At 45.7% G+C, this 19,015-nt stretch overlaps 1 protein-coding gene across 1 annotated transcript in view; it reads left to right on the top strand.

Moving 5' to 3' along the window:
• EPB41L4B (erythrocyte membrane protein band 4.1 like 4B) overlaps positions 1 to 19,015 on the top strand; it is a 134,973-nt gene that overhangs the window by 50,053 nt on the left and 65,905 nt on the right. Inside the window, exons 5-15 of the mRNA XM_049629368.1 lie at positions 2,395 to 2,437; positions 3,284 to 3,362; positions 5,255 to 5,299; positions 7,125 to 7,177; positions 11,859 to 11,979; positions 13,058 to 13,145; positions 13,313 to 13,401; positions 13,693 to 13,762; positions 13,860 to 14,029; positions 15,812 to 15,921; positions 18,629 to 18,659. Of these exons, the coding sequence (XP_049485325.1) occupies positions 2,395 to 2,437; positions 3,284 to 3,362; positions 5,255 to 5,299; positions 7,125 to 7,177; positions 11,859 to 11,979; positions 13,058 to 13,145; positions 13,313 to 13,401; positions 13,693 to 13,762; positions 13,860 to 14,029; positions 15,812 to 15,921; positions 18,629 to 18,659 (899 nt within the window). The remainder of the gene's footprint in view (positions 1 to 2,394; positions 2,438 to 3,283; positions 3,363 to 5,254; positions 5,300 to 7,124; positions 7,178 to 11,858; positions 11,980 to 13,057; positions 13,146 to 13,312; positions 13,402 to 13,692; positions 13,763 to 13,859; positions 14,030 to 15,811; positions 15,922 to 18,628; positions 18,660 to 19,015) is intronic.

The raw sequence follows: 19,015 nt of genomic DNA, 5'->3' as shown, positions 1-19,015 counted from the left end.
AGTCATAGCCATTAGTGTGATACTTACTGGCAGGAAAGTAAATATACTTTTATCACGTCTGTATCTGTAATCCTCCCAGGGGCTGAGGTCCGAGGTTTTCTGCTTGATTGAGGGCAGCAGTGATATGGAATTCTGCTAGGGCAAACCGATCATCCCAAACTGCCTGATGGGCAAGCAATGAATTAATTAATGGAAGTGACCACATGACCCACCCCCATGAAAATAATATTGTCATTAAAAGTAAAAAATTATGCAGAAAAGCGAAAAAAGTAAATGGCATTTACAGCCCCACATCCAAAAAATAATGTCTATAAATCCTTCTGGACATACCATAATAGAAAATTATAATTTTATATAAACAGGATCCTGGTTTGTTTGGCTTCTTTTTCTTCAAATGTTGAGCTGTGGGTCTCTTGCCACATCAGTCAATAGGCCTCCATCAGTTTTAAAGGCTGAATAGTATTTCATCATGTGGATGAGCCATTTTTTTAATCCTTCTTTGTTGATGGACATTTAGGTCATTTCCAATTCAAAGCTGTAAACAGTGAGATAAAGCACCTTGTACGAGTGCCTTTGAGATCTGCATCCTGCTGTGCTGATCTTCGTTTCTTAGGTGGTTGCTTAGCCGGAGGGTGGAAATGACAAAAGCCCAGTTCTCCCACTGCACTGCTCACAGCTTATTGTGTTATAATTTACCTGTTATTTGCTTTTGTGTTTCCTTATTCCCCTCCTCCTACACAGTCATAATGGGCTCTTTGGTGACGGGTAGAGTGCACCGGTACTAATTTAGCCCCACCCTTTCTCATTATTAGAATGTGTAGAGTTGAAGTTGCTTCTGAAAGTATATTGGCAGTCAGCAGAAGGGTCCCTGATTCTGAGCAGCTAATGAGAAACCCACTCTGGCTGTGTCATTCCAAATGTTACCATAATGGTGAGGTTTCAGTGTGTATTGGGTTGACGTGAAGTGGTGGGAAAAATTCCTCTTTGCCTTCTTTTAAAACAACTATGTTGAGGGACACCTAGGTGGCTCAGGTGGTTAAGCATCTGACTTCAGCCCAGGTCATGATCTCCTAGTTCATGGGTTCAAGCCCCGCATTGGGCTCGCTGCTGTCAGCACAGAGCCTGCTTTGGATCCCCTGAGCTCCTCTCTCTCTTTGCCCCTCCCCCCACCCTCAAAAATAAATAAACATTAGGGATGCCTAGGTGGCTTAGTCTGTTACGCGTCCGACCTCGGTTCAGGTCATGATCTCACAGTTTATTGGTTCAAGCCCCGTGTTGGGTTCTGTGCTGACAGCTCAGAGCCTGGAGACTGCTTCAGATTCTATGTCTCCCTATCTGCCCCTCCCTCACTCACGTGTTTTTTCTCTCTCTCTCTGTCTCTCTCTCTTCCTCTCTCTCTCTCAAAAATTAAAAAAACATTAAAAAAAATTATATCGAGGGGCCCCTGGGTAGTTAGTTGGTTACGAGTCTGACCCTTGTTCTCAGCTCAAATCTTGATCACCAGGACATGAGTTCAAGCCCTGCGTTGGGCTCTGAGCTAGGCGTGGCACGTACTTAAAAAAAATTACATCAAGCATGTATTTATTTCTTAAGAATCTAATATGGGACTGCTGGGTTCCATGCTCGGAGCCTGGCATGGGAAACGGAAGTGATTGAAGGGCACCATCCCTGCCCTCCAAGGGCAGAGGCCAGAAGCATAATGGTCCTAAATGCTGTTTTCCATGGAAGTCAAGTTGCTGAGGCTCGTCAGAACTGTAGTATCAACAGAGACATTATAGAGAAACTTGCGTATGAGAGAAATGGTTTTGCGATTTCTGGGGGTGGCAGATAGGACCCAAGTGTTTTTCTGATGAAAATGAGAGGAAGTTGGAATGTCCTCATTGACCAGAGCACAGTTATCTCTGGCAAATCCCTGCCTGCCTTCCCATCTTCCTTGGGGGTCATGAATTTTGGCTTTACAATTTTAGCATTGAAAACGACAAAGCTACAAGACCCATGCGTGATCAGAGATTCCTGGCAGTGTGGCTCGTGGTCTTTACCACACTGATGGTGACTTGGGATAGTTGCCGAAGTTTGAGCATGATTTGAGAAATTCAGCTCTTCAGACTAGAAGAGCCGTCAAAGATCAGTTAGTTACAGCTCTTTGAAAAAGAGACACCTCTTTGAAAAGCTAACTTTCCCAAGAAAAAATGTACTTAATGTGCATAAGCACAGATTTTTTTTTTTTTAAATACCATCCCAAGCAGTTTGCCGATCCCCAACCTCAGAACCCTGATCTGGTCCAATGCCTGGTTTTATGGGGAGAATTACTAAGGTTTATAGAGGAGGGTAAATGTGGGCTCTGTATGGTCTTGCTGATGAACTATTCCTAAAGAAACTTTTTCTTTCTTTCAGCACTGGCTGGACCATTCCAAACCCATAAAAAAGCAGATGAAAAGTAAGTAAGCAGAACTTAGCCTACTCACTTATTTCTTTTATCAGAGAGTAAAACTCCTTTGCCAGTGTTTTGAGGTATTATGTTTTCATCAGAACTTGGGAGCGTTTTAAAATAGATTCAGTTTTAAGTGAATGATTTTTCATTTCTTAAGGCTGGCCAAATGTTAGAGTTTAAAATTTGGATAAGAGTTTTCGGTAGATATTAAAAAACAGACTATGCTCTCATTTGAAATCAGGCACCCCTGCCAATGAGAACTGATTAATATGCTCTTCACAAGCATGACTTTATGCCTATTATATTCATTTTCTAATGAGTTGTAAAAGTAGACTCAGAGAATGGGAAAGCAGGAGTTTTTGACAGTCTGGTCCAGCTCTCTGGTTTTACGGGTGCAGTAACCACATTTCTTCAGTATTATTTATGCATGGGTAATTTTTAAAAAGTGTAATACTTTAAAGTGTTCTTACTGTATTTTTGGATTACAGAACCCTTGCTGTTTATATGTCACTTTCCTTTAGCCCACTTAGTATTTTGTAAAAAGTTAGTATCTGTTTGGAATATCTTGGCAATTGGGTGAAAGTAAAATGTCAGCTCTTAGTAATTCATCTACATGGTTAGGGTTTTATTCCAGAATAAGTTACTAGCTAAGCCATCTTTGTCAATGCAAAAGTACATTTTAGTCTTCCAAATGAAAGGATTGAAAAGAACTCTCTAGCTGTGTATGTCCCTTTGTGCCCTCCCGGTAGCAGTGAATGTATTACTAGATGTAACATGTGTTTCCTTTTGTCCATTCTGTGATCTTCAAAACTGGGGAAAAACATCTTCAATGTTCCATCTCCCTATGTTCAGTTGGACCTGCTTATGCTTTGCACTTTCGAGTTAAATATTATTCTTCGGAACCGAACAACCTTCGTGAAGAGTTTACAAGGTAGGACCAGATGCAGAACACGACCCCCTCTCCACTGTAGTACTTACCTTATAACTTATGGGTCCTCTAAATTCGGGGTCTGCCTGCTCTTCTCTCTGCTGACTTTATATGCTGAGCAAGAGCTATTCGTATTTCCCTTGTGCTTATCCCTGTATTCTGTTGAAAATCTACCCTTGGCTTAGTTTGACCTTTTTCCCAGTGAATCAAAATTAAAAGATTTATTTTCCGGTCACATTTCTGTTTTGTGGGGCTGTGGGATACACTGGTTACTCGTTTCAAGGCACTTTATTTTTGTCTCAGGTACAAAAAGGGAAGGCAGGTATTAGAAGAGCATTTCTCAGTCCCAGAACGCCATCTTATTTTTTTTAAGGGGCTGCGCAATGTTCCCTTGATTGCTACAATATCAAAGTTGTTGGAATCCCTTCATGTCATCTTTCAGCCCCACTGAATTTCTTTTAAGGTGTGCCCACGAGTGTCTGCCCCTCCAACTTCAGAAACAGTGTTGAAGCAAAAGAGGCTTTAAAAACATTTTAAGTATGGCATTTCTCTCCAGCCACTCCTCTGTCAGCAAGATCCTCTACCCAACCTTCAGCTGCTTTGAATGTCCCCAGAACCCCCTTGTCATTTGTGTGACCGGCAGTAGTGACGACATGTCAGCCCCTGGTGGTGGCCACTCACCTGGAGATGACCACCTGACTAACACTTTAAAGACTGCTTATCACCATTCCCTGCCCTGGACAGGCCTACTGGGCTTCCACGGTTAGGTTTTCCTATAGGAATTGGAAGTTCTGGCTGTATTCTGCACGGTATTCAGCACCGTGTGTTCTCTCCTTGATGCGAGTACACAGTTCAGTGGTGGTTAAGCAGCTGTCAGAAGCAGGAACAGTCTAGAATATACTAGAACCTTCAGCTCCCCGATCCTTTGATCTCTGGGTCACTCACATTCTCCTGTATCCATTCCAACAGAGAGTGACTATCTGCATTGTTTTCAAAGTTCAAGTAGATTATTCTAGAGTTCCTCTTCAGAGTCCTTTATGAAACGTGCTCCTTCTAGCCATCATCCAAGCTATTGATTCTTAACCAGGGTTGTGTGAATCAGAAACACCTAGGAAGCTTTTGAGCAAATCACATTCCTGGGGACCACTCTTGCGTGTAAGACTGATTCCATAGGTATGGAGCAGAGCGTGGGTAGCTTTGGCTTTTACAAAGCATTATAAGTGGCTCTGTTGCCCACGTCCTCCTGGTAAAAAAGAAAAAAAAACAGTTAAGCAAAAACACTTAAATTTTTTTTTTTTACTTAGGTGAACTCCACTTGTGTTATTTGCTGCCTCCTCTCCCCATTTCTCATTACCCCATAACCCGCTGCAGCCCAGTTCCAGGATTTTTGTTTTGCATGCGTGTGTGCGCGTGTGCAGTTAACCTGCATCAGAAAAAAGCCTCAAGCAGTTGCTAACTACGGTCAGCTGTAAACTTTCTGATACCAGCAGCTGCGCTCTTCCCGGAATCTGCTGGTGGGACTGGCTGAGGGCCAAGTCCAGTGGCTCCTCCCTGTCTGTCTGATTGGACACGTTGCATGCCTGCGTTTGAGCTCTCTTCTCAAGCTCCAAGGGTGCTGCCGAGGCCATCATTGGACTGTAGAGTGTGTTTCATGTTCCATCCCCCAAGTATCTTGCGAACCCTGTACATGCACTCACCTGCCTAGCTAGGTTCTGGGATGTCTTCCTAGAGACTCAGGAGGAGATGCTTCCACCAACGTCCTCATTTGATTCGGACTCCTTGTTACAATGCAGAATTCTGGGCTGTGCGCGGGGCGGGATTTGTGATGGGAAGTTGGGGATTGGAAGCAGTTGGAAAAGAGTACGCCTCTGTTGACTTTTCTGTATGTTTGTCAGGTACCTGTTTGTTTTACAACTCAGGCATGACATTCTTTCAGGAAAGTAAGTATGTTTTTGTTCTAACTCTTAACCCGGGATAGATCATAGTGTATTTCTAAATCACTGTTGTTGTTGTTGTTGTTTTAACTCTTTTACCCTTGTTCCCTTTTCAAAATTCAAAAAAAGTACACCAGGCATTGTAAAGTGAGTCTAATCCTTGTATCGCTGTCATCATCATCTTATTTTAAATGATTACTCTATGGCTTGAAGCATTTCCAAGAGCATTGAATATCTTAAGTGATGTGCATTTGGGAATACTTCTCTCCCTGATCACATCACTGCCCCATTCATAATGGCTTTTGTCGTATTTGCAAGCAAGATACGTTATTAGTATGTATACACTTACAAGTATTTGGAGAGTCAGAAGTCTCATTCATCACCATCTGCATTTAAGCAATGTAAAGAGGTTACGTTTTGATTCTGATAGGAGGTTTAGACATCTCATCTCATTTCCTTCTCCCCCTCTTAAAAATGGTTTTTCAATACCAGGCCTCTGGCGACAGTGATTGTTGAGCCCAGGAAGCATTGGCATTGACGTGGTTGGTCTCGCGTGCAGTATTTATTTTAAAGATACAAAATTTCAGTGGTCATAGCCTTCACAGTTGTGTCATTTCTCAGCATACGTATCGACTATTTTCTATTACGTGAAAAATGAAGACTCTGCCGAGTCTAAAAAGCGATACCTGACGTTGATGAGAACACATTTTGATTTTGAATACAACCTGAAAGAAATTTGAAAAGTGATTTCCGAATTTGCAAACTCTGAATCGCACGTAGGCTTTCAAAACCTTAGTGGAATCTATATGACAGCACAAGTAGATTGTACAGTGTATACATTTGCCTTATTCAGCCATGCAATACAAATCTCAGTGTGTGTATTATGAGTGTGTGTGTATTTTTATCTTTCTCTCTTTCTCTCTGCATACTGTGCTCCTCGTACTAAAGGCCTCTTAATTCCAGTAATTTTCTTCAGTTTGGAAAAATATTAATGGCGACGTCTTACATTTATACAGTACTTTGCAGTTTACACGCGCTTCGGCCAGATTGACGGTACTTCCAGGCATAATGGCGTTCTGGTCCCAGCACTGCCTGCTCCCAGCTGGGTGACCTTGAGCAAGACACTTGGTCACTGAGTTCCTCGTCTCTAAAATGGGGGATGGGGAGCACTTACCTTAGTGGTTCATAAAGTCCATGCATTAACCAAATTTGATAGTATATTTGAAAAGGCTTTAAAAACTATGAAGTGCTGTACCAATGTATGTCATTATTATTTTTCTAACTGAATTTGTAATATCAAGTATGAATAAGATCAGTGATTGGAGGCGTGGTAATACGCCTCTGTGGCTACGCCTCAGTTATACTTATTAGAACGCTTGAGTGTATCCAGCTGTCCTGGCAGTATTAGATATTGTGTCTGTCTGTTTATTTTTAACATTATGACCTGGTTTCAAGAAAGAGTTCAGACAGCTTGAAAAGGCGCATGTACTCTATCAAGTAAGTTTCAAAATCCTAAGGCAGAGGGAAGGCTTTTCATTCTATTTCCCAAACTTCCCCATTCTTGCCAAATTCAGTAAAATTGCCCACAGAGTTGATAGAAACTATACTTAGATTGTATCGTTTTGCTCTATGGTGAGAATTGACTTTGGGAAATAGGGAGTGGAAATCAGCTTGTGTGCATTCTTTAATGTGGACAGCAGAAATAGAAACCACCGAGAAAAATCATTACCTAAATAGCACTACCTTTTGAAAAATGACTCTAATGATATTTTGTATGCTTATGAGTATTAAAAGTTCATATATGGAATTCATTTCCTCTCTTTTTTTCAAGACTGAAATGCCCATATGAAACGGCTGTGGAATTAGCTGCTCTCTGTCTACAAGGTACATTGTTCTTTAGTGGTAATTAGCATTTTAATGTTATGCTCTCGTTTCAGCAATTGATTATCCTGTGTACCAGGCACAGTACCCTACTTTGGGGGTATAAATAAATACAGTATGGCCTCCGTCCCCAAGTAGCTTCGGGTCCCATGAGGATGTGGCAAAACCACATCCAGGGTACAGTGCAGTTCCCTCAGGAATACTTGCAGGAGGCTTGGAAGACTAAGGCCCTTCGGGGGAGGAGTGGATGAAAACAAATGAAGGAATCAAGACAAAAAGTAGAGAAGTGCAGAGGGGTACTGGTAGTCAAATGGTGTTGGAGGGTGGAAGTTCAAGAACCTGGATAAGTGGACAACCTTGAACCCTATTTAAAGAGCATGACCATGCTGTCAGCATTAGGACTTTGAAGGCTCTCAAGAGGGAGGCAGACCTGGTCAGGTGTGCATTTAGAAAGGCCCCACTGGGTGTGATGGGGAGGTAGGACTGGACCAGGACCGGGGCTGGGGGTGCAGTAAGAAGGTGTTGCAGTAATAAAAGGAAACTCTCTAGGGCAGAGGGTACACGCACACACACACACACACACACACACACACACACACACACCTCAAAAGAACAACATTAGTGGTACAAGAGAAGGACCTGGTCATTACACATTGGTGTTGAGAGAGGAGTCAGGCAAGAGTCATAGATAGCTCCCAAGAGTGAGTGACAGGAGCCACAAATGGTTAGAAGAATTGGCTGCAAGGGAGGAGATCATCTACGTAGGATCTCTTGGCTGAGAGGCGCCAGTGGGACCTCTGGTAGCTTCTTGAGCATGCAGATCTGGCTCCATCAGAGAGGTCAGGCCACAAGCATTGACAAGGAGTCATCTGCTTATAGGTAGGAGTTAGATGGTAGGAGGTTTGCCTACATGATTGTCAGTGTTGACTGTTCCATATTATGCACTGGTGGATTTGAGTTTAAAATGCACAAGAAACACTTGCTGAAGTCTTCAGCATTAATTAAGAAGACACTAACGTGTAGCTGCACATAAGGAATGTTATCAGTACATCACATAGGCATATGTTGTGGATTCATTTTACCAGTGTGTTCATCAGTTTTTCTGGGATAATGAATTATGATGTATTCATTCATAATTACTAATTAATTTTGAACACCATAAGATTTGGCTTCCAACTTTTGTATTTCCCAATTTTTAAAAGTTGATCTAAGTCTTCAAATTCTGAAACCAGCACACATTTATTATAGAGTATCAGGAGAGCAGCACAATAGTCAAGACAAGTAGAAGGAAGGAAGGAACCCACCATCCTGCCATCCTGCCATTGTCTGCCATCCGCAGACAATCAGAGTTTCTATGAGTTGGATGCAGTTTTTAAAACGTAATTCTGATCAGTCATATACAATTTTTAATATGATTTTCTACTTCGTATTTTTAGTACTTGTATTTTGTCATGAAGATGGTTTTTAATGACAGCAAGACACTTCTGTTCCTTAGTCACTTTTTAATTCTTATTCTTTAATGGGGGCTTGCATATAGTAGGTGCTCAGTAAGTATAGAATGAATCCATTAGAGTTGGAGAGGCCCTTCAAAGACTTTGGTTGAAGGGGGAGCCTGCCCATGAGGTCTGAAACCATAGGCGGTAGAGGTGACAGTCTTGTCATCTCTAAATATCTGTGCCAAATACAATGCTAAGTGCTTCACATCTGCATTTTCCTGATTCAACAGTCCTTGTGGTAAGTGCTATAGGGATCTGTAACGGCTTGGGGAACATGGAAGTCTGCTCTCCATTTTGGCCAGGTACAGATCTCATCAGCTGGCCAAGCAGCATCCACTCTAGAGTTTCTGAGGCTCCAGGAGGTTATACCCTTTGGCTTGGTGGCCCAGCAGTAGACATCAGGTTGTGGTTAAATGGGATGAAGTCACATCCCTGTCAGACCTGGGGCCATCGATCACTGGTCCTGAACGACTAGAGCATAAGGCACATATATCACCATCCTTCCCCACTCCCATCCGCTGCCCCACTTCCCGCCGTGTGATGAAGGCATCACCACGCTCACCAAGTCCAGCTCTGGTGGAACCATTTGCCTTGCTCCAGGGCCAAGGCAGATGTGAATGAGATCAGCTATCTGTGAGCCTTTCTTGGGGAAATTACCCCTTTGAGTTGGAACTACAACATCGTGTAATTTAAGATGCAGTCATTATCTCAAGTACAAATGAAAAGTCTGAAGTGAGGAACAAGTGGGGAAGTTCTTGTTACATTGTCCCTCCGTGGCCTCTTCTCCCCACATCCCATCGGAAAGTTCCACAGCCTACTTTCTAGTTGAATCACAGTGGAGCCAGCTTGCGTCAGAACATCGAGATCACTGGAGCATCTCAGCTTTCAGTAAAATGGAGGGTGTGTTTCCTCCCTTACTTGAGCCTTGAAGACATGTTCTTGCTGTGATCGTCCTTAAATTAATGGTGCCCCTCCAGAATTGCGGCCCCGAGTGAAGGCGGTGCCCTTTTGGGGACTAGTTTTATGATAGATTTGAAGGTGAATCCAGGCAAAAAGAATGAGAGTGAGGAGAACGGGACACGATCTTCTTTCGTCCTTGCAGCAGCTCTCATTTTACCGATGGGGCATCAGAGACGGAGAGTGGTTAAGTGGCTTGCCCAGGTCGCACAGAGAGTGTACAGCAGAGTGGGGATTCCGGCCCTCCTGTGTCTGAGCTGTGACCACCACCCTCTGCTCCCTCCACGGCCAGAACTCAGGCAGAGAAGTGTCGTTCTGCCTCTTGGAAGGCAGGCGTGCTATCTCAGAATCTATGTACAGGCATCGCTTGGGCCTGTTGTAATCCAGGAACAGTGAGGAGGATACTGGCCCCCTTTCCCGGTCTCGGGGAAACCTTATCACTGTCTGGCTTCTCCTTCCTGTGCTTGATGATGTCAGTGGTCTCGCCAGACACACTGCTCACCCCAGGGATTTGTTGCCTCACTTTGGCCCACGGGTGCAGCAAAAGGGTGGTTCATGTGAAGGAGATCTCTCCCCAGACTGCCCCTCTAGCCTCGCCAGGTCTCTGGTTTCAGGGTGAGCTCTTGGTTATTGGTCAGTGGCGGCCTTGGGAGCCCAGCTCTTTTACCTTCTCTGGGTGAATATTTCTAGAGCAGAATCTTCATCTGTGACTTTGCCCAAGGTACTAAGTAGCTGCACGCCCTGACCCAGGCCACCCTGGTGGTCTTCGGGGGGCTGTCCACTTGAGACTTGCAAATGGAGGGCTTGGGCCAGGTGAGGAAGCACTCAGCAGATCCCCACCCTGTGTCAGGCATCGCCTCTTACAGCCCTCCCACCACCCCGCTGAGTTGGGTAGTTGCTTTGTCTGTATGGACAGAAAAGTTTCATCCGCTTCTGCAAGCTACTTGGAGTCCCTCCTGGAAGCTGGGCTCTGGGATTAGAAAAGGCTGCTGGGTACTTAGTGAGTTGCTATTAGCAACACACGCTGGCCAATCAGTTGTAGGATTTCTTGTGTTAAGCAGTGTTTCTCAAAGTGTGTTCCTGGGTCAGCTGTAGCAGCAGCATCTGGGAGCTTGTTAGAAATGCAGATTCTCAGGCCTTATTCCAGACCTGTGGGATCAGAATCTTGGAGGGTGGGGTGCCACAGTGTGTGTTTTAGCGAGCCTTATATTTCCAACGTAAGTTGGAAAACCAGTGTTGTAGATCCGTGCTTTTCAAAGCCGCCTGTGTGCCAGTCAGCTGGGCATCTGGTGAGAAGGCAGGTTTTGCTTCAGGAGGTCTGCAGTGGAGCCTCAAAGTCTGCGTTACGAGCAGGCTCCCAGATGGTGCTGATGCTGGACCAGGCTTTGTGTGGCAGGGTATTAGAGAAAACCCCTGGAGGGTTCCTTTCCGTTCTGGGGTCTGTTCCCTGGAGCTGCAGGGGTGAGGGTCCTGGGTGGGGAGAGTGGATTTTCTCATCTGTGCCTTGGAGGCACGGGGCCCCCTATGTCCTGGGCCCTTCATTCTGTGGGGTCCTCGGCCAGAGAGCAGCTAGCGTGTGGGACACTTGGGGCCTTTTTGCAGAGACTGCTCACGTGGCTGCTCCTCTCTGCACAGCCGTCTTCGTCTTCCTCCCTGTTCTGGCTGAGTTGCCGCAGCTGCTCCTGCAGCCTTGTCCCCCCCTCCCCCACCCCCTCCTTCCTTCCCTCCCTCCCTCCCCCCTCCCTCCTTCCCTCTCCCTCCTGGCATATTTTCCCCTAGATTCTACATGCACTGAATTCTTGATTGGTCCTCTCTAGCACTGCAGACTCAGAGTGCTGCTCTGACCCACCCGTAGCGAGAGCCCTGTTAGATGTTTCTGGGCAAGTCCTCATTCCCTGCAATTGCCTTTTATTGCAGATCTGGGCTCGACCACTTCGTGGGGGAAATATAATCTGGGCCTCCTTGGGTATGGGGGAATAGTGGAGAGAAAGACAGTAATAACTAAGATAATGGTGTTTTGCCTGATAGGGAGGGCATTGGGATGATTCTTGGGGGTTCTGAACGTACATGTGGGGGCACCAGGTGGGAGTTGAGCCCTCCTGAAAGCAGGGAGTTCTGCATGTGGGGGTGCCTGTGCTCTGTAATCGTGCCAACTGCCTTTGGACCTGGTTGCAGCAATAACTGAAAGCATTCAATGTCTCCTGTTTTCCTCCCTTTTATGAAACTCGCAGCGGAGCTGGGGGAGTGTGAGCTTCCAGAACACACGCCAGAGCTTGTGTCTGAGTTTCGGTTCATTCCAAATCAGACAGAAGCGATGGAATTTGATATCTTCCAGAGATGGAAAGAGTGCAGGTACCTTGATGCTACCGTCTAGCGTTCTGATATATTTATTTTGTGATGTGTCAGCGTCTGTCGGACTCAGATGTGCCAGTAGAATCGCTCTGTCGAAGACCGTAAAACTGTAGCTCCAACTCTTCACTTCTTGCCTGTGCCTCAGTCCTGGTTTTCCAAAGGCCCACACGACGTCTGTCTTTCCCAAGATGTACAGTAAGGACCAAAGCCTAGTCCCGTTTCCCTCTGAATGGCAGAGCCTGGTCCTGATTTGCTCATTACTGTCAAGGACACCGCTGCTCTCCTGGCCTCCTGGAGAGAGTGAGGAGGCTCCGCCTTGGCACATTCCCTGTGCCTGAATCTTCTAGAGTGGACCCTTTAGAAATATGCCCTGTTGTCCCTTACAGGGACACTCGTATTTGAGACCATGTGTTGTAGAGGTTCTGTTTCCGGACATGTGGTCACCAGAGCTAAATCGAGCCTTGTCCGTTATATGCTGGCTCTTCCTTCCTCCTCCCCGGGGTCACCCTAGGCTGACAGGTTTCTGCCTCGATTACCAGTGCTGCCTTTCCTCCCTCCCAGCCCACCTTCCCAAACTCTGCCCGATCCAAGTCAGTCTTGGATGCAGAAACTTAGCACGGTTTCCTCTTGTCCCTTGGCCCTTCTGAGGGACATAATGACTTTTTTGAAACTGGAAAGTGATGTTAGCCCAGTCTTGTGCCACATCCAAACAGTAGAGGAATATGTGGGTGTAGAGTCACAGGGCCCACACCCTGTGCCCACACACCCACTGTCCTCGATGCGGGCCATCGTTGTTGGCAGTCAGTGGTGCGTCTTTCCAGCTTTCCTGCTTTGCATATACAGCACATACCCGCGTCCATGCACAAAAATGGTTTCTGTAAGTGTCCACGTTGTAAGCACTGCTGTCCTCTTTCTATTCAATGAACAGTCTGTCCATGGAGGTCTTTTCCTGTTAACATAAATTGGTGTCCCTCATTCTTTTAATTGCTACAGAGGATCCCTGAATGTGGCTGTGCCCTTCAGAATTCTGTGGGTGTACGAGCTGCAGTTTACATGTATTTCCATTGGTTTTTCTAAGGGGAAAGAGCCCTGCCCAGGCGGAACTGTCCTATCTGAATAAAGCGAAGTGGCTGGAAATGTATGGGGTAGACATGCACGTTGTCAGGGTAAGAACCGTGTGCGTTTAAGTAACGGGGTTTCTTGGGTTTCGCTGTGACTGAGCCATGCGTAAACTATGTGCAAACAAAGTAACGTGGTGAGGAAACTGTTTTGCATTCTGCTCTGTGACGACCTGTTAGAACCCTCTACCGATTGTCACTTCGTTTATTTGTAGGGAAGAGATGGCTGTGAATATTCTCTTGGACTGACCCCGACAGGCATATTAATCTTTGAAGGAGCTAACAAAATAGGCTTATTCTTTTGGTAATTTAGTTTTGTCTAATATTAAAAATGTCTTTTCCTATTTTGTGGTGGAATTCTATGTGATGGATGATTATTGAGGGATATTTGCAACCCCGAGATTTGCTTTAAAAACACACCATGCTCCCGTACTTGCGGGTGTTTGGCAGTAGCACTGACTTCTGGATAATCACGCTTGAATGAATGAATGATTTCTGTAGCAAATCTAAGCTTAAAAAGTAGAAAGGAAAACTGCTGTTTGTGTAGATAGTTTTCCTGCGGATTGTACTTTTAAAATGTTTTCTCTCTGACCAGGCCAAAAATTACCAAGATGGATTTTAAAAAGAGCAAATTGACATTGGTGGTAGTGGAGGATGATGATCAGGTAAGCCTCGCTCCTGGCTGTCCTCCTTGCTGCAAATAATCCTTCACTGATGTTCCTGGCCCCCACTGAGACGCGAACCTTGTGCTTCCCCTCAAAGGGACGGGAGCAAGAGCACACGTTTGTCTTCCGGCTGGACAGCGCCAGGACCTGTAAGCACCTCTGGAAATGTGCGGTCGAGCATCACGCCTTCTTCCGCCTGCGGACGCCGGGGAATAGCAAATCGAACAGATCAGACTTCATCCGGCTGGGGTCTCGCTTCAGATTCAGGTGGGCACTGGTTTCTACAACGTGGATGCCGTGTTTCGAAGGAGGGCAGCAGTGATGCTTTTTGTGAATGGATCTGTGTGTCCGGAGGCTTGAGTCGGGTGTCCTGTTCCTGCTTCTTTCGTAAGATCTGACCTTTGGTTGAGCCCCCGGAGCTGTTTCAGCCTCCGTGCCCTCATTGATAAAATGGGGTTAATAACAAAATTGTTAATAGCTGACATGTAGCTGGACCTATGCCATCTCAAACAGTAGATAGTGTGGCCATTGAGATTAATTAATATTAAGTAAATTTTAAAATGTGGTTCCTCTGTCTCACTCACCACACATCAAGTGCTCAGTGCACGTGAGGTGGGTGGCTGCCGTAGTGGGTGAGGCAGACGTAGAACACAAGCTGTGCTAGAGCTTTTCATGAACCCGTGTATAATCCTCCCTGCAGACTTAATGAGCTAGGTCCTCTGACTATCTCCACCGTACAGATGAGGAAGCCAGGGCTGAGGGGTTACACAATCTGCCCAGCGTCACAGTAAGTGGCAGAGCTGCGAGTCAACCCCAGACGGTCTGGGGCTTCTGTTCCAACCCCTCCTCTCTTGCCTTTCGTGTGCCGGCGTCAAGAAATGTGTCGATGATTAAGAATGAGAGCAGATGTCCCCCCATGTGTGTGCAGGGGATCCCGGATAGGCTCGGTAGATATTGGAATCTGAAGAGACCTTGAAAACATGGAGAATTTAATTGTTCACATATTTTTACTTAACGATTGTAAGGCCATGTCTTTCAAGATACGTGAAACCTCCTTGGGGTTTTATGAAAAACGGGGATTTATGACCTCATCTGAGACCCTTGTAATCAGAATCAATGGGTGCACCCACGTGCGTTCATGAATAAGGCCTGGGAATGTGCATTTTAAGTGCCCTCCCACGGTTGATTTCTGAGGCCTGTTTACAGATCTGAGAATCACTGTTATAAGCTCTAAAATTTCACATGGTTTCATAACCTCTGCCCACACATGGCATGTCCTTGAATGCCCTTTCATATGCCAAAAGATGTGCTCTTTTCAGATTTATCTACCGTGCAAGGAAATGGCTGTTGGGGTGGTTGCCAAGGCAGACTTTTCCATCCTTGGAGGAAACTCCCCCAGGATTTGGTCCAGACCAGGCACCCTCCAGAAGAAGGAAGGGGAGTTTGGAGACAAGGTTGCCCCTTGGAGGCACTTAGAGCAGGTGGCAAGTGTCCCCTTCCGTGTGATAAATCATCAACCGAGAGTAGGGCCGGAATGAAGCAGTGATCAATCAGATAAAAACAGCATACTTCCTGGAAGCTACCTTGCTTAAAACCCAGAAAGCCTTGGTGAAAGAAGTAATGATTCCCCTGGCATAGTAAGGAAAGCCAGGGTTTAGTTAAGAGGTCACCGATAACAGCATTTTAAAAGACTTAAATGTCTACGTAATGTGTGTTATGAAAGGTTATTTGATTTGTGAATCATTGTGCTCTCAGTCAGATGTGGCAAGTACTTGGACCTGCCTGGTTTGTGCAGCCAAGTGACTGGTACCTAAATTGCGGACTTTGTCTCTTGGTGGAAATATCTGCCCCTGTCATACAGCTTGGATTTGGCAGAGGTGATTTTATTGCTAAATGGAAGGCTAAATTTAGTGTGTGTCTTTACCAAACGAGTTCACGATAAGTTGAAATTTACATTGGAGCTTTTGAAAACAGAAGTGCACTTCCAAATATGTATAATGTACTGATATTCTGACACTGGTAACATGCAACAAAATATTTACTTTCCAGTGGGCGGACAGAGTATCAAGCCACACATGGGGCCAGGTTACGGAGAACCAGCACCTTTGAGCGGAAGCCTAGTAAACGCTATCCCTCCCGGAGACATTCGACGTTCAAAGGTGGTGTGCTTTTCATTCTGCTTGGCATTTTATGTTATGATGTAGTTGGTTAAGCCCCAAGGAACTTAGCTTGGTAAAGCAGTTCTTAAAGGAACATTCTACTCTTCTACTCTTGTCATTCTGAAGCTTTTGACAAAACCCCAGTGGGAGGGATTCTCTTAATGGGAACCAGGCCACCTTTGCCGTCCGCTGTCTTTAATTTTGACCATTGGACGTGTTCATCTTCTCCCCCTTTTTCATCCTTCTTTTCTTGTGCCTCTTCACTTCCGTTGTACCTGGGACCTCAGGAATATCATAGGTTACCATGTTTTTTTGCCCAGATGAATGATGCTGTGTCTTAGAGGGAAAAACAGTCCTTCTCTCCTCTTATCTTACAGTTTCAAATGGGACACCAGTCTCATTCTAACCAGAATTCTGGCCACTAAGAGCAGATCCAGAAATTTTAAGTCCTGGACTCTGTACCTGCAGTCAGTCCATGCATGTCCTGCCCTTGAATTTAGCCTGGACTTAGGATGCCTTCCCCTCCCCACTTTTCAGAACTCCCTGAGCCTTAGTCTGTCATTTACTACTATGGCTTCACGCCTTTCTGAAGGCTGGTACCCAATACAGGACCAGTTGGCAAATGAGCAAGCTGGGCTTGTTTAAACTTGGCCTCCACATCCTACCTCCTAGCTCTTCTCTGCCTACACTTGATTGTTTCTCCCTTCAGGACACCTAGTTTAGCACTGAATTGTGGGCTTTTTCATGGCATGGCCTCTGAACTCTCAACCCCTGGGGCCCCCTCCTACATATCACTTAGTCATAGGTTTTTCTTGTATCACTCTGGACTTAGTGGGCCTTTGTCAGAACTGTACCTATACTTCACTCCCTTCTAGAATCTTTAACCTTGTGGGGCACCTGGGTGGCTCATTTGGTTAAGTGCCTGACTCTTCTTTTTTTAAGTGTAGTAGCTATTCCCTAAACCAAATTAAAAAAAAAAAAAATGTTAACGTTTATTTATTTTTGAGAGACAGAGAAAGAGCACAAGCGGGGGGTGGGGCAGAAAGAGAGGGAGACACAGAATCCAAAGCAGGCTCCAGACTCTGAGCTGTCAGCACAGAGCTCGATGCAGGGCTCGAACTCTCAGACTGCGAGATCATAACCTGAGCTGAAGTTGGACGCTCAACCAACTGAGCCACCCAGGCATCCCCCTAAACCAAACTTGTAATGTTTGTTTATTTTTGAGAGAGCGAGAGAAAGAGAGCACAAGCTGGGGAGAGGCAGAGAGAAAGGGAGACACAGAATCTGAAGCAGGCTCCATCCAGGCTCCGAGCTGTCAGCACAGGGCCTGACACCGGGTTTCGAACATACAAACAGTGAGATCATGACTTGAGCCAAAGTTGGAAGCTAAACCAACCGAGCCACCCAGGTACCCCCGTTTTTCAACCAATGGTTTAATAGCACAGCAGCCAGAAGCTCTCTAAAGTCATTCTTGGCTGCTTTAATGGAGAAAAAAATGGCCAGTGCCCAGGAAATATGGCCTCACCTTCAAGAAAGACCAGAGGGTGAGAGGATTGGGGGTGTGCCCAGAGAAGGGTGATGGTGGATGAAGGTGATTGACTGCAGGAACTGGGAGCGACAAGTGATGCAGTGGGGGAGAGAGGGAAGGACTTGCTTCCCTGTCAAGCCTTCTGCTTGCTGCCTGCGGTCCATGGGATCAGTGTTATCCAGAAACACTCCAAGTAAGGAAGAAGTTCCTAATAGTGCTGTCAAAGATAGAGCCATCTCAAGACTGTACTGGGCTTCCAGTCCCTGGAGGCGTGTGCAGGCACAAAGGGAAAGGCCCCTTGGTGTGGCCACTGCAGAGGGGAGGGTGTGTCCTATGTCTTGACCCATGGGTGGCTTTGGACCTCTTCTAGACCACAGGTTCCCTGATTCTCCTCTACTTTCTTTCCCAGTCCCCATCCTCTTTTTTTCTTTTGTGTTACTGGCATTTTTTCCCAGCCAGAGTTCTGGCATCTCTGTGAAGCTTTTAATGATTTTCTGTGCTACATCTTTTTAAATTTTTTTAAATGTTTATTTTTGAGAGAGAGAGAGCGAGCGTGTGAGGGAGGGAGGGGCAGAGAGAGAGGGAGACACAGAATCCGAAGCAGGCTGCAGGCTCTGAGCTGTCAGCACAGAGCCCAACACGGGGCTCAAACCCACAAACCGTGAGATCATGACCTGAGCGGAAGTCAGATGCTCAACCGACCGAGCCACCTAAATGAAATGGGAGTCTAGATAAACAAGCTTTAGCTCTGTCCATGGTCCCTTCCACAGACTCACATCCTGCCCCAGCTACAAAAGTCTGCCCTGAGCTTCCCAGTACTGTCAGGCTTATATTTCAGCCTCTATCATCCCCTTCTGCGGTCTTTGATTTCACACACCTCTCTGTCTCTGTGTCAAGACTGTGAACCCCTTGAGAGCCAGAATTGCCTCTCATTTCTGTATCTGAGAGCACCTGGCCCTGGGAACATGCTCGGCATTCACTGAGTGAATTGGAGGGCTTGGCACAGTGGAAAAGAGACTTTTCCTCCAGAAAGAAGGAGCTAATGTGGAAATTCTGCCTCCTGGGGTTGGGACCCCGCTGCAACCACAGAAATCTCCACCCTAGTCATTGTCATCACGTGATTAAAAAAAAGTGATACAGGTCTCTAAGATGGCATACCTTTCTGTTTTTCCTTTAAAGCAAGCAACCCAGTGATAGCGGCTCAGTTCTGGTAAGTGCCCCCAGACTCTGGGGTACAGCTCTTCTAATTATCGTCTTTATTTGCAATGTTGACTTTTTCTTTAATACAATTAAACCACAGAGTGAGTCACCTGATGATTTTCCCCTGCTTTTTCTGCTGCCTGACTATACCATCCTCCTGGTTCTCAATAAGTACACAATGGAATGTTCCAAGACCGTTTTTTTTTTCTTTTTTAAAACACAGCTGCTTTGTTTGTGTAGCTTTGTGCTTTGTTTATTACAACAGTGGGTGATGAAGGTGAGAGGAATGTGTACAGCGCACTGTGCTGATGGCATTGCAGGCAGTGATGGGAAAGCAAGGCCATGCTCTTGAGCGAAAGCTCCGTG

Source organism: Panthera uncia, chromosome D4 (genome assembly GCF_023721935.1).
Source record: "Panthera uncia isolate 11264 chromosome D4, Puncia_PCG_1.0, whole genome shotgun sequence".
NCBI classification, from domain to species: Eukaryota; Metazoa; Chordata; class Mammalia; order Carnivora; family Felidae; genus Panthera; species Panthera uncia.
Note: the sequence above shows the minus strand (reverse complement) of the source record. Positions and strands in the feature narration are given on the sequence as shown.